Source organism: Rattus norvegicus, chromosome 2, assembly GCF_021556685.1.
Source record: "Rattus norvegicus strain SHRSP/BbbUtx chromosome 2, alternate assembly SHRSP_T2T, whole genome shotgun sequence".
NCBI classification, from domain to species: domain Eukaryota; kingdom Metazoa; phylum Chordata; class Mammalia; order Rodentia; family Muridae; genus Rattus; species Rattus norvegicus.
The window spans coordinates 199,149,891-199,163,426 of record NC_141535.1 but is presented as its reverse complement, the minus strand read 5'-3'; the positions used below and the strand labels follow the sequence as shown (position 1 = coordinate 199,163,426).

Below are 13,536 nucleotides of genomic sequence, written 5' to 3'. Positions count from 1 at the left end.
TGTCTCTCTGGCATTACCAAGGTCTAAATGTCATTGCGCACTCTTCTCTTCCCACTCTGCTTTCTTTCTCAAGCCTTCTTCCTCTCTAGTAACCACTCATGTCTCCATCTTCTTCCTGATCTTGTCCAGCTGCATGCATTCCTGCTCGAGCTTGGACTATCCAACGATGCACTTCCTTTCTGCATTCTTGTCAAAGCCTGACTCTGAGGTCAAACCTATTCTCTCCCTGCCATCCAAGAGCAGAACCTTCATGGGATTTATTTCTATGATTTCTGCGCCAGGTACATACAAAGTACTCTAAGACACATGCACATAAAAAGGAAATCAATTTTGCAAAATATCACACACACACACACACACACACACACACACACACAATGATCAAAACATTATCCATCCATCAAAGAGTTATCTGTCTACTTTAACTGGCTCCATTGTCCTGTTTGATGAGGAGGGGATTGCAGTCAAATACAGGATACAGGAAATAGAGTCAGGAAGTGGATTTTACTTCCCTTTGAGTGTTCAGGATCTTCCACAAAGTCTAATAGTCAGCAGACAACTTGATGGTTTAATTAACCAACTCACAGACACTGTTTACCAGGAAGACAAGGCCAAACAGAAACCAGGTAGCCCCCAAACTACCATCACCACAGACGTTTATTTTTAAATATGCGCTCAATGCAAAACCATAGAGTGTGATGTCCTATTTGCAGAGCATACCTTGCTATTGCCAAACACTTTGTCAGACATTTCCTCATGCAGATCACCAGATAGCCCACAAAGTTTGGCAGCAGGAATGGGAAATTTTGCTGAATTTGGAAGTAGGACAGTTGGACTCAAATCTTGTCTTCACCACTTCCTGTCAGGATGACATTGAAAAAAGCCCTTCAACCTGGTGCTCATCCCCATTTCCTCCTCTGTGAAGCAGTGATAAGATCATCTTCCTGCCTTACAGACAAGACAGTGGGGAGGGATAGCAGAGATGAGAAACAGCGGACCACCTACTCTGCACCAAGTCATGTAATGCATTGCTTAATTCTCACCTCAGTCCTGCAAAGCTCCATTCACTACTTCTTACTCATTACCAGAGGACACCGGGAGTCAAAAGAAAAGTAGCTTTCCCAAGGTCATCCACTGGAATTCAGCCACTTCTGCTTAACCCCCTGATCTTCATAAAACCGTAATGTCTTCAAAGTGAGACCAAATCTACAGTGGCTGATACTGTTCTAAGACTATTGGTGGAGACAAAGAGAAACACTCGGTGACTAAGGTCACGGAGTGTGTCAGAGACAAGGATGGAACTAGAAGCTAGCTTTCCCAATCGCTGACCTTTTGAAGCCCTTTCATTTAATCACGCTGCCCCCAGGACTCAGGAAAAGACATAGAGAGACACACTGCTTATTTATTCAGACCAGCTGTTCCAAGTCTATTTTAAGATAAGCACTTTGAAAATCATGGAAGGTTGGTATCAAGTGTATCATTAAATATTCCATATTAACTGACCCTTTGGAGAATTCCCATGTGAACAGCACATGCTGTTAACTTCCTATTATGGAAGCAGCACAAAGGCCAACTTCTGCAACACATACTTTGAAAGGACACTCAGACAGCAGCACAAAACACAATTCTAATATATTTTTTCCCGAGGATCAAATGCAATGACATTTTGCTGAACGTGGTTCTGTCCACTAAATGCCAAAGACAAAACAAAGCCAAAATATAGATTAGATTGGCCATACCACTATGCATAGTCTGTCCTCATGAGCACTAGAGATTTTGAGAGATGGGAGAGGGCCTATAGAATAGTATCACTCCACATAATGGGCATATGAATTAATAAGTATAGTTAAGCACAGAAGACAGAGGGGACCATGTCATGACATTCATTTAAAGCAGTGGTGCTCCTGGATCCCAGGTAGATAAATATAAGCATGCCTAACTCCAGACTCAGCATTAAACCATATACTCTGCCCCACCTGTCACAAAGCACAGTATTAACTGGCCCTCATTAATTTCCTACATTTCCCTATATGATTATATTCTCTTTGCCCATCAAGCACGTGCCAAATGTCTGACCCTTCTTTACTCTGAATAGTGAGATAAATGGTATCGAATCATTCAAATGCAGCATTTGATACCTCGAACCAATATGACACTTCAGTATCTGACAAGCACAGAGTGTCATTAACAGCATCTGCAGACCAACCAGAGAACACTCCAATGAGGTCACATCAATGCAATCAGACAGCAATGCACTTAGGCAGAGAAGACCTCTCTCTGTTTCATGCGTAGCTTTGCCAACAGCCCTAGCTGGAGACTTGAGTTCATGTTAAATGTTCTAACTGAAACCTTGACTCCTCTACAAACCACTTTGTAGTACACATAACTAATCCCCTCCAGGCCTCAGAGTGTTTATCACTCATAGTGTCTTCTCTTCAAATAAGAAAATATGTGACAGGTGCCTCCTAAGTGAGACTTAGAAGCCTTGGGCAGGCTTCTGAGGAAGTGGTGGTGATGGTTATTGTACAATGTCTCTGCATCTACTGTGCACTTGTGGCCAGTCACAGACCTTGCTCCCTCAGGCAGAATGCTTTTTGGTTAGGTCTATTTTAGAGACTAAGGCAGCTCAAGAAATGGCAGGTTCCCGTCATTTTCAAAAAGTCTACTCAGTTGTAAAATAGGAAGATAATATTATCTGCAGTGGTCATCAACGGCACTGGTATCTGAGGTTTATAATAACACAGGTAGAGTTGAATCCGTCACAAAATTCATATAGTTATCTTTGAAAGGACAGTAAATGAATAGTCATCATTTTCAATCCATTAATGAACTCATGTTTACTTATGTATGTCTATTAATTGTGATTCCTTGTGTCAAATCCAAACATACATTATCATACGTTAGTCTATGACAGGCTCAACCAAGTCACAGCATGACAGGGAGATGACCCTGCCAAACAAGGCATACTGCACTGACCCAGCCACACCGGGTTACTGCAGCATATACTCAGCCACGCCCGTAAGGGGACTCGGGAAAGACCCCTGAGCCAAAAGAGCGCTGGCCCAACTCTTTGAGCAAAAGAGGAAGAGCTCTGGAAACAAAGAAGATGGCACCCAAATGTGCACACTGGCCTTTAAAAGCACAGCTCATACATGAAAGCATAAGAGTCAGGAGTACCAAGGAGGAGCCTTACAAGACGGAACAGGGCCAGACCATGGGTGCTTATACACTCTCAAAGGATTCTGGAGTTCATCGGAGGCCTATCAGGAACCATCAGAACAGTTGGAAGGAAGTTCATAACCACTTATCTTCCCGAGTGATCCCGGTCAAAACCAGAGTTGTTCTTCATCACACTCAATGTTCATCAGCGAGTCTTAGTGATTTTCTCTTGAAAGTATACCCTGAATCATAATGGAAATGACACGTGTGCTTGCGAATGAAAGGATACAGAAGAGAACTGAGGAGGAGGAGGAAGAGGAGAAAGAGGAGGAGGCCCCTGAGGAAGGGTAGAGGAGAAATTTTCTTTCTTTTGTTTTGTTTTGTTGTTTTTCCTGGAGGACTTATCATTCACTCATGGCACAAGAGAGAATGGACCACCTATGGGTACAAAGGCAGACATGGGAACTGAAGAGAGCCTTCCTCTGATTTTGTCTGTTTTCTCTGCAGATCAGAAAGCAACAGCCTCAGTGCAAAGGAATGATGGGGGGAGAAGAAAGTGACAGAGGATACATGAAAGCGAAAAGGAAATGCACTAAGAAGTCACCTTGGGCAGCCAGAAAATAAATGACTAGAACAGTTCTTAAAGTGCTTAGTGTCAAAACTCCTTCATAGTCTTTAAAACACTGGCTGCTGAAATCTATTAGCAGCTTGTGTTTGTGGCAGTCACATATCAATGTTTGACTGAAGTTCTCCTTATTCGCAAGTCTATAGTCCATCAGGAGTTACAGCAATAGCATCAGTAATACGCAGCCTTCAGAAAACTCCAGTGGGAAGATGCTGTGTTAATATTATAAATGAGGTCAGACTTAAGGAATACACAAAGATCTCTCTGAAACTTCATGGAGTCCCAAACTTTGAGAACACCTAGTCTAGATCATCAGAATTGACACAATAGGGTAGATTGGACCGCTCACTGGAAGTTTAGAGATCATGAACTTCACGTAAGAAGAGTCCCTGTGGTATGGTTTTCTCCCATCACCTTTAGCAGCTCAACCGTAGGCAGGAAATAAGTAACAGACTGGGTTTAGCGAGGGTTCTGTTTACCCAAAGGAACATGATAAATAAGCGAAGGCAGGCAAGTATTCGGAAGGTTCTGGAAAGTGAGCTGTGTAGGAAGGAAGCAAAGCCTTGACGGCAGTGAGGAGGTGGTAGAGGCAAAGAGTTCAAAAGATCACTGGATTTTAGGTATTAACAGAATAAGCCAGAGAGAAGGGGGCAGTGATGGAGTGGGATGCTTGAAACTGAGACACCGGAGGGGAACTGGTAAGAAACCAATTCAACAGCCCAAACTGAATGTGATCTCTCCCAGCCTCCCAAGCACAACTTAGGGTCCACATTCAGAGGTCCCAAAGGCCTGTCCATGCAGGTCTTAACTACTTCTCTAGGCTTCTATATCCCTCTCCAGCCTTTGACTCCCCCCCCCCCATTTCTGGTCTCATTCTCTCTTGACCCAGCTCTACCCACAGCCTTGTCCATGCCCAGTATCACCACAGCTAATACACTGTGACTGCTGTTGTGTTTTCTACTATAACCAAGCTTCACCCAAGAAAGGACGGAGGTCAAAATGGAGGCAGACATAAGCTGCCAATGCAGATTCAGAGTCCAGAGTAAAAAATTAGCACCATGCTTATCATGAGATGATCCAAGAAAGAGAATATGGCCTGAATATAACTAAGGTTGAAGTGAACATGTGCCAAAGGAATGTTTCCACAAGAAGAGCTGGCAAAGAAAGCGGGGCAGAATAAGAGCCGTAAGAGAAATGCTGAGAGCAGAACATGAAGGGAGGAGGAAGGGCAGCGGTCAGGTCCACCATAGAATTTATGAAAAATGATGAAAGGGAAGATCTAGGGATTCATACATTGCATAAGTCTAATCTACACGACAAATTCTCCCATTGCAAATATATATATAATATTTATATTTACATATGATATATAATATATATGAAAGAAAAGCACTCTCAATGGCCTCAACCACAACATCCATGGGATGGTAGCCTCACAGATAAAGTTTCAGTTTCTGTAAACCCTGATTGAGTCACCAACTGGGCCATCAGAGCAAATGTTTAGAATATGGTATCCATGTTGCAGGAAAGGGCAATGATCCACGTGGACATTACAATCCCACAGGCAGAGGATCCAAAAGAACAGTTTAACAGATAAAAAGGTAGCTGACGTCTGCGAAGATGAAATAATGACATTATTCTGAGTGAATTGGAAAAGTAACCAAGAACCATTCTTCTCGAGCAATGTGAGCATTGTGTCCCTCCATTCTTTTTAAGCTAATAATCTATACACACCACCACTTTATGTGGGAGACAGAAAGTACAGGCATGTAAGACACACAGTGATCTGAAGTGATACAATTATAGGGTTGGTAAATATATGGTTATGTGCAAAAGAAATAAAGCTCTTCCTGTAACTCTAGCAGTAACATAAAAATGACACTGGGTATTAGCAGGTTGGAACATTAACCCTGGGTACAACAATCAGACATGCTTTAACAAATACCCCATCACCAATTCTCTGCTTACTGAAGAAAAACATGAAATGTAGAAAAAAACGTGGAAAGCAGTAACCCTTGACTTGAAATGGTATTAGAAGAAAACCTTTAGGAACATATTGAATTTATATTAGTTATGCTTGCTCACAGGCAAATATGCACACACGTGTGTATACATATACAATAGTATAGTATACAACTGGCATAACATTTTATGTTTTGTTTTTTGCTTTTGAGACGCGGTTTCAGATAGCCCAGTCTGGCCTTGAACTCCTGATCTTCCCGCCTTCAGTTCCCAAATGCTGGGATTACAGGTATAAACCACAATACCTGGCTTGAATCTGTATAAATCCAAAGGTGTTTTTAGTGGATATAAAATAAACTCTCTAAACACAAAGGAAATGACTTCTTTTTAACCGTTTTTCTCTACTAGCTACTACCTCAATTTCCTACTCTCTTTTTAACCTCAAAGAAACATTTACACCTAGAACCCTGTCCTTTCCCAATCTCTCTTCTCCTCCATATAGTGTTTGCCTTCCATACTATCAAACTTCTCTTTTGTCAAGGTCACCAAAGAACTGTAGACTGTGTGGATCTCTACTCTGTCCTCTGGGTGGCTACTGGACATTGAAGCATACCAGCTTCTGGTCTTCCTCCCTTTCTTTCTCATATGTCCTTATCTCTAGAGCTTCGAATGACAGCTCTATCACTCCAGCAGCTCAGGCCGGACTCATGGAGTCACCGTTGATTCCCATCTTCTTCTCATACCCTCTCAGCTGAGCACAGCAGTGTAGCCAGCTGGTCCCCACCCTCCAAATGCAGGCAGAACTCTACCGTTCACCACCCACCCACCGCTCCTGTTCTAATCACGGATTCCAGGCCTTTTGTCTGAATGGCATCACAGGCCCAAGCCTTGCATCCTTGCAAAACAGCAGCCAGAGTGATCCTGTTAACAAGGTAAGTTGGGTCACATCGTGACTTCCCTGTGACCTTCCCTCAGGGTGGAAGCCAAAGTTAACATAAGGAGCCCCATGTACCCATTGTCTCCCCCAAATACATTCCTTCTCTTCCATCCTCCCCTCCTCCAGCTTCCCTGGCCTTCTTGTTAGTCTAGTGTGCCTGGGGCCAGCTGCCTCAGTGTCTTCCCATTTGTGACCCTCTGCTGAGAATATTCTTTTGCTTCGGTTTGGTCAGGTTTGGTTTCAGACACCTACATTCCCTGGCTCCCTTCAGGTCTCTGCCTAACTATTGCCTTCTTGGAGAAGGCTCTCTTACATAACCTACCTTCTCTGAAATGGCATTTGTTCTCTTACGCAGCTTCAGATGGCCTCGTTGAACATTACATCACACGATCATCTATTCCTTTATTGTTTATCTCCTCAACACCATGAGCATCCCTTTAAGGAAAAGACTCTATGGCATTTGTTTGGTGCTTTAAGTCAGTATCCTAGACAAGACTCGTTGTAAGAACAAATAACTATTTGTTGGTGGAACTCTTCAAGGAGGAACAATTCGTCTTAAGATAATTTCAAGTTTCTCCAGGCTGTATATAATGGTCATAAACCTCACTAAATATAAGAATACCATTCCAAGGCATAGGTTGGCCCAAATAAATAAAATAATACTTCTGAAATATTCTCAGCAATTACAAATCTCTGATTAGTTTTATACACATTGAGGGAGCTCTTTTTAGCCACTAAAAATGACTTAAAGACACTAAGCCCATCCCTTTTTCGCAAGGGCACAGTGATCAACAGAGCTCCTCGATGACCCACTAATGTACATTATATCCCAGCCATACTACTGTTTGTGATGAAAATCAAATCTGTCTAATATACACACATATGAAAGCATTGAATTTTCAGTGTTCATCAGAAATCACTTAACTTTATATTAATCTTTATAACAGCCCACAATAAATATAAAACAAATGTGGCATTTACTTTTTGCTTTGTTTTGTTCTGTTTTAGCCAAGATTTGCCTGAAACTCACTACTTAGTCAGGGTGACTCTGAGATCTTTGTCCCCACTGCCTGAAACTTCTGAGTGCCAAGCGCTCTAGTAACAGGCATGGGCTACAATATGCATGTAACCTCTCTGTGCCATTATGAATGAAAGCAAAACCTGCATTAGTATTTCCTGAGTATTTGTTTCTTATTGAAGGTCATCATCTTATCGAGAAGATGACACCAGAGAGAAACTGTGCTCCACAGCTCGGAAGAACAATAAGCAAGAGAGGTAGGCCCTCCTTCATGTTTCTTTCTGCTATGAAGACAAATAAACTAGCTTATGAATACTGCGATATTCCAACCTATAATTGAGCAATCATTATTTACAGTGTTATTTGTGTTTTAATGCAAACATGACCAAAGGCTGGCAAAGGGGAAATAGAATAACACCCCACTTGCTGGAATAAACACCCTTATTAAAAGAGGCTGCTCATTTTATAGCGGGGGGGGGGCAAGAAGCAAAATGGCAAATAAATTCCCCTTTGCTAGCATTTGTCAAAAATTTTTCTGAATACCCCAAACTCAGGGTTCATCTTCCAGTTACTCCCCACCCTGAAAGCTCCCTGTGTCATAAGGAAATAATACATTTCAAATAATTATCTTCAACAGAAAAAAAGTCAGGTATAGAAAGACCAACTCTTGGAAATAGCAAAAACCAAACAAAATAGTATTAGGAAGAGCATCTCTAACTTCAGAAGAGCAAGTTCTGCTGGGATGTGGTCACATTTGGGAGCTAGAATTGTAAACAGAGGAAAACATGGTTATATAAAAGGTAGTTGGTGCAACCTATGGGAGGAAGCCAAGCAAACCCTTCCTGAAGATACAAGGACCTGGAAGGAGGCAGGGGATAAGGCAGAGTGGGTGCTTGGAAAGAAATGGGAACACCTCCAACACAGGAGACACCCAAAACGCCAAGGCTACGGCTTCTTCCTCATGCACTACGAAGACAGCTGATAGGGTAGGAAACTCAGAACCAGGAATACCAGAGCCTTTCCCAAGAACGTTACGTGAGGCAGAAGTATTTACAGATGCTAGCAGAAAGGAACTTGCAGGTCTTTGTGATTTAAATTTTAATTGTATCCTGATACCCAAGAATAACATTTTAGGTTATTTTGCTAATAATGAACATTTACTACATATGTGCTGAGTATTGGGGGCATGTTATATGACACCTTATTTCACAGAAGCATTTACTAGGTCTCGATTCATGATGTAATAAAGGCCTATACTATGCAAATGTATATACCTAGCTCTTAACCTCTCTGTAGTGGGGCTGAGAATAAAGAAGGATATAAAACCAGATGGCTCCCACTCAGGACTAGCTTTTCGGGACCATGTTCTCCCCAAGTTCATCACAGGAGAAATCACTGAGTTTGGAATCAGAAAGCTCAGAGGTGGGCTGACTTAAAAACTCAGAAGAGAAATCTAATGAAAAGCCATTTCACTGCCCTACTTACCTCATTACGATCTGGTGGTTTATTGATATCAGTGTAATAATTCCTTGAGGGCAAGTATCTGGGTATGTTCACTGTGGTGGCCTCAGTGGGGAATAGAACTCTTAGAGAATCGTGCCTGCTCCTTCTCATTAATGATGCTCATAAAGATCCTCAGTCATCAATCCGACCCCATTATAGACAATGCATTTTAAGAGAATGAGGAGAGCATATCTGACAAGATCCCATTCGCTGTTACCAGTCAAATAAAGGTTTGCATGTCAAAAAGTGCTCAGCTATTCAGGAAGAAAGGGAGGGAAAGAGGGAGGGAGGGAGGGAGGGAGGGAGGGAAGAAGGAAAAAAGGAAAGGAAAGGAAAGGAAGGAAGGAAGAAAAAAGAAAAAGGAGAGAAATGTCATTATTAAGGACACTTTAATGAGTAACTGCTGGAAGTTCTAGAAACTAAACTCTAGGGGATATGCGCAGCACGTAGCATCAGAGCACAAGAAACCATGCTGTTACTGAGACTACTAGTCAATGGAATTGGAGATGTAGGAACTCCTGTGAACCACATGACCTTATTCCTAACGGTAACTCAGACAGTATGGAAACAGCCACTGAGCCCGTCCACAGGATTGTCTATAGCTTCCACAGGATAAGCAGTCACCCATCATTCAGGTTTGTAAGAGAGTCTAAAATATTTGATCCTTAATGTAAATACATGTGGTGCCCACTGCTTATATGTTTGCTCTTCTTTTCTTGGGGACTGCCTACCAACAGGTCGAAGGCGGATCATCAGGGGACACAGAATTTGAAGTGAGCATCGACCCTAATGAAATACTGATAACCAGGGCAGAGTGCGGGAGTTCCTGCTTTAAATATGAGATTATTAAACTGCATAAGGTCATTTCTTCCTGCAAGGACACAGCTCTGGTTAAGTGGCTGACGCTCCGAATCATACAGGGCCAGTGCTAAGATATGTCACTAAAAGAGCTCTTTTCTTTCCTTTTTAAGTTGAAAGGTTTTCTTTTTCTTTTTCGTGTGTGTGTGTGTGTGTGTGTGTGTGTGTGTGTGTGTGAGAGAGAGAGAGAGAGAGAGAGAGAGAGAGAGAGAGAGAGAGAGAAAGAGAGAAAGAGAGAAAGAGAGAAAGAGAGAAAGAGAGAAAGAGAAAATAGAAGTTCTGAGTTGCGTTGAACACCCTCTGAACAGAAAGTTTCTGACGGGCCAAAAAAAGCAGCACTGAGCTGCACTGTGGCTTTTTGAGCTGTCTCTGAGGAGACCACTGTCTTCCATGCCTTCCAGGGCTGGATTTTAATCAGAACTCCCAAGGAGGTGGCTCCAAGCAAAGCTAAGGCCGCAGGAGCCCGAGTGCCTCCATGCTACCTGAGCACAAGACCCAATGAAAGAAAGCAGAATCTCCAGAAAAACTTCTCACTTCCTGCAGCTGGTGAGGGAGGCTGGACTGGCTTCACTTATGTTTTCAGACAAGCTATAAACACAACCTTCCAGTCTGCTAACACGGGCTTAGGGGGTCGGGGAGGGAAACTTCAGGAAGGCTTTCTGTGTCCCGCTTTTTTTTTTTTTAATTTCCTCTGAGCAGATAACGGTACCAAACGCCGTCCACTTCCTAGAGTCCTCATGTATGGCATAGTTCCTCTTTCCAGAACGTGGGGACCAAACGGAAAGCAAAAGAACAAGTCGAAGCAAAATTATCCCATCACTTCATCTCATGGCTTCTCGTTGTTATTTTAAAGCCGGATCCCTCTTTGTTATCACACACACACACACACACACACACACACACACACACACACACACACACACACGCACGCACGCACACGCGCGCGCACACACGGCGGGGGAGGAGGGGGAACAGGAAGGTGAAACAGCGTCCTAAGATAACTTATTTCTCCCCGCCTCCCAGAGACCATTAGGATTCCATACACCATCTCCCGATGCAAGGCTTTAGTTCTGCTTAGAAGCTAAATCATTTCAAGGCAAGTGAGGAGAAGCCCCCAAGCTGAGAACTGAGAGGCAGGGCAAAGCGGAGCGCACCTAGATGTTTGCATTTACACAAAGAAATTATCCGGATGATTAATGGGAGCCTCTGACGGGCAGCGGGGTCGCGGGGTGGCCTCCATACCTGGGACATCTGGGGTCTCAGGTTGATCTCCTTCAGATTGATGGAGTGTGGCCGCAGGTTGTTGAGCAGCTGGCAGAGCAGGACTCCATCGCGGAGGGTCTGCGCCAGGTCGAACACCTGCGCCGAGTCCCAGGTCACCCGGTGGTTGGCGGGCAGCACTTTGCAGTGGATGAGCCACTGAGCGCACTGCTTCCACGGCTCCATGTCCGACGGCTCCGGGAACCGGCCCGGCCGGGGCGGGCGGTGACTCCGAGGTGGCTGCCGCGAAGCGTCAGCGCCCCGCCGGGAGTCTCTCTGCCTTTCTGGTGAGGGCGCCGCAGTCCGCAGCTCCGGGACGCGGCGTAGAACTCGCCTCGGGTCCCCGCCCGGATGCGCCGCGGCCCGGCCGCCGCTGCAGCAGCGAGTGCCGCGCGCTCTCGGTGCGCCCCGGCTGGCTCGGCTGAGCACTGGCTTCCGACTCGCTAGCCTGGCGCCCCGCGACTGAGCATGCCCAGCGCGCCTGGCCGGTCTGTGCGGTCCGCGAGTCCCGGGAGGCGCGGGTGCGAGCGTGCCCGCCGCCCTGGCTGGGGGTCGGGGACTGAGGGCGGGGCGGCTGGGGGAGGAGCAGGCCAAGTTGGGGCGGCGGCCACAAAGGGGATCCCGGCGCCCCCGCCCGTCCGTGAACCCTCAGATGCGCGGGGCTTGCACAACCCCGGGGCGTCCAGGGATTAGCCCAACGGCGCGGCTTCCTAGGAAGTGTGGCTGAACACTGAGATTCGCAGGGGTGTCCCCCAGGACACCCTAAACAATGAATGTGATTTAAATTAAGAGGGTCTCAGAAGAGCCGCGGCTTAACTGGGACACAGGGAGCCTGGAGAAATAAGATGTGTGCACCCCGCGGCATCTGGAGAACGCAGCGTGGAAAGTTTGTGATCGGCCCCTGGATCCGCCTCCTCCAGGTCCATCCTCACCCCCTTCCTCCAAGTTAGTTTGTTCTGAGGATGTTTTGACACCTTGAAAGTGAGTGACGTGGGGACAGTTGCAGCTTCAGCCTATGTGGAGGGAAAGAGTTGGGTTTTGCGTACCTCCCAGTCTAGGAACTGTTCACTAAAGCAGTCCTGCACCTTTTGCTGATCCTCAAAAACCTGCCTGAGAAAAAAACAGGCCAGTGACACCGAGGCAAGAGCGCGCATGCGTCGGAGGCTTGCCACCAGGTTTGAGCTCAAATCGCTTCAGCACTGGGTCAGCATATTTGGAGAACCCTGGGGAAAATTGGAAAGTGCACCCCCTACATCAACTCTGTCACAATGAGGCAAGGCACTCCCTGTTTGTTTTGTTCCCGGTGCCCTACAAAGCCGAAAAGGGCGCTTAAGCTATTTGTAGCAATATATTACTACCCTGAACCCTGACAGCTCCCTGTAAATGCCCCCTCTTCGCTACATTTTTAAAATATGAAATCCAGTTTGGTGGGATTTTATATCTTGTGTTGTTGTTGTTTCCTTAGATATTTGTAGCTCAAAATTTCCATTGTGGATCATATCGATTTAATAAAAAGAACGAAACGTAACTTTTAGAAAGTACATGGTCTGTTGGGACAGAGGTTGGGTTCTTCTACGCGTGACAAAGGCAAGCATAGCCTGCTCTGTACACAGCCCGCCTTAAACAATAAATCAGCCTGAGGATTTCCTTTCCTCGCTTGCATCCGTCCCCAGTAACTTCCTCTGTGCTCACTGTGGAGTCCATCAATAGCACAATGTTTCCTAGACCATAATAGGTTTGAAAGCTTGAAACTATAGGAGGATCAATCCTCAGCAATACCGCATCACCAAAACTGTAAAGTGCATCATAGGCAGAGAGACCACCAACAGCAATGTTGCAATGAAACAGAACATTATAATCACAAATTGTAGTAACATTTATTTAAAACATACATACATTTGCTTTCTGAATTTAAATGTGATATTTTCAGTTGGCTGTTGACTGCCACTTTACTAAAAACTCAGAATGCAAAACCATCCAAAAGAGGCAAGTACTATAAGCCGCATTACACATTATAGATCTTTACAAACAAAATGCACATGGAATTCCATTTAAAACATGGTCCTGCATAAAGAGAAGAGTGCTGGAACGGAAGGAAGACAGTAAAGGAAAGGCAAAGACTAACTATGCACTACATTTCAAATAGCATCAGATCGCCCCTGAATACTGTAAAAATATTTCCAAAACCCAGATTATATGTACCATACCAATAAA

The 13,536-nt window shown here is 44.6% G+C and overlaps 1 protein-coding gene across 2 annotated transcripts in view; it reads right to left on the bottom strand.

Moving 5' to 3' along the window:
* Nucleotides 1-11,786, bottom strand: part of Vav3 (vav guanine nucleotide exchange factor 3) — a 335,600-nt gene extending 323,814 nt beyond the window's left edge. Inside the window, exon 1 of one of the 2 annotated variants that reach the window (XR_015661543.1) lies at nucleotides 11,305-11,786. Coding sequence is in view for 1 of the 2 variants with exons in the window: in NM_001191714.1 (NP_001178643.1) it covers nucleotides 11,305-11,508 (204 nt within the window). In the remaining variant the exon portion in view is untranslated. 2 annotated transcript variants of the gene reach the window in all.
* Between the last annotated feature and the right edge of the window lie 1,750 nt (nucleotides 11,787-13,536).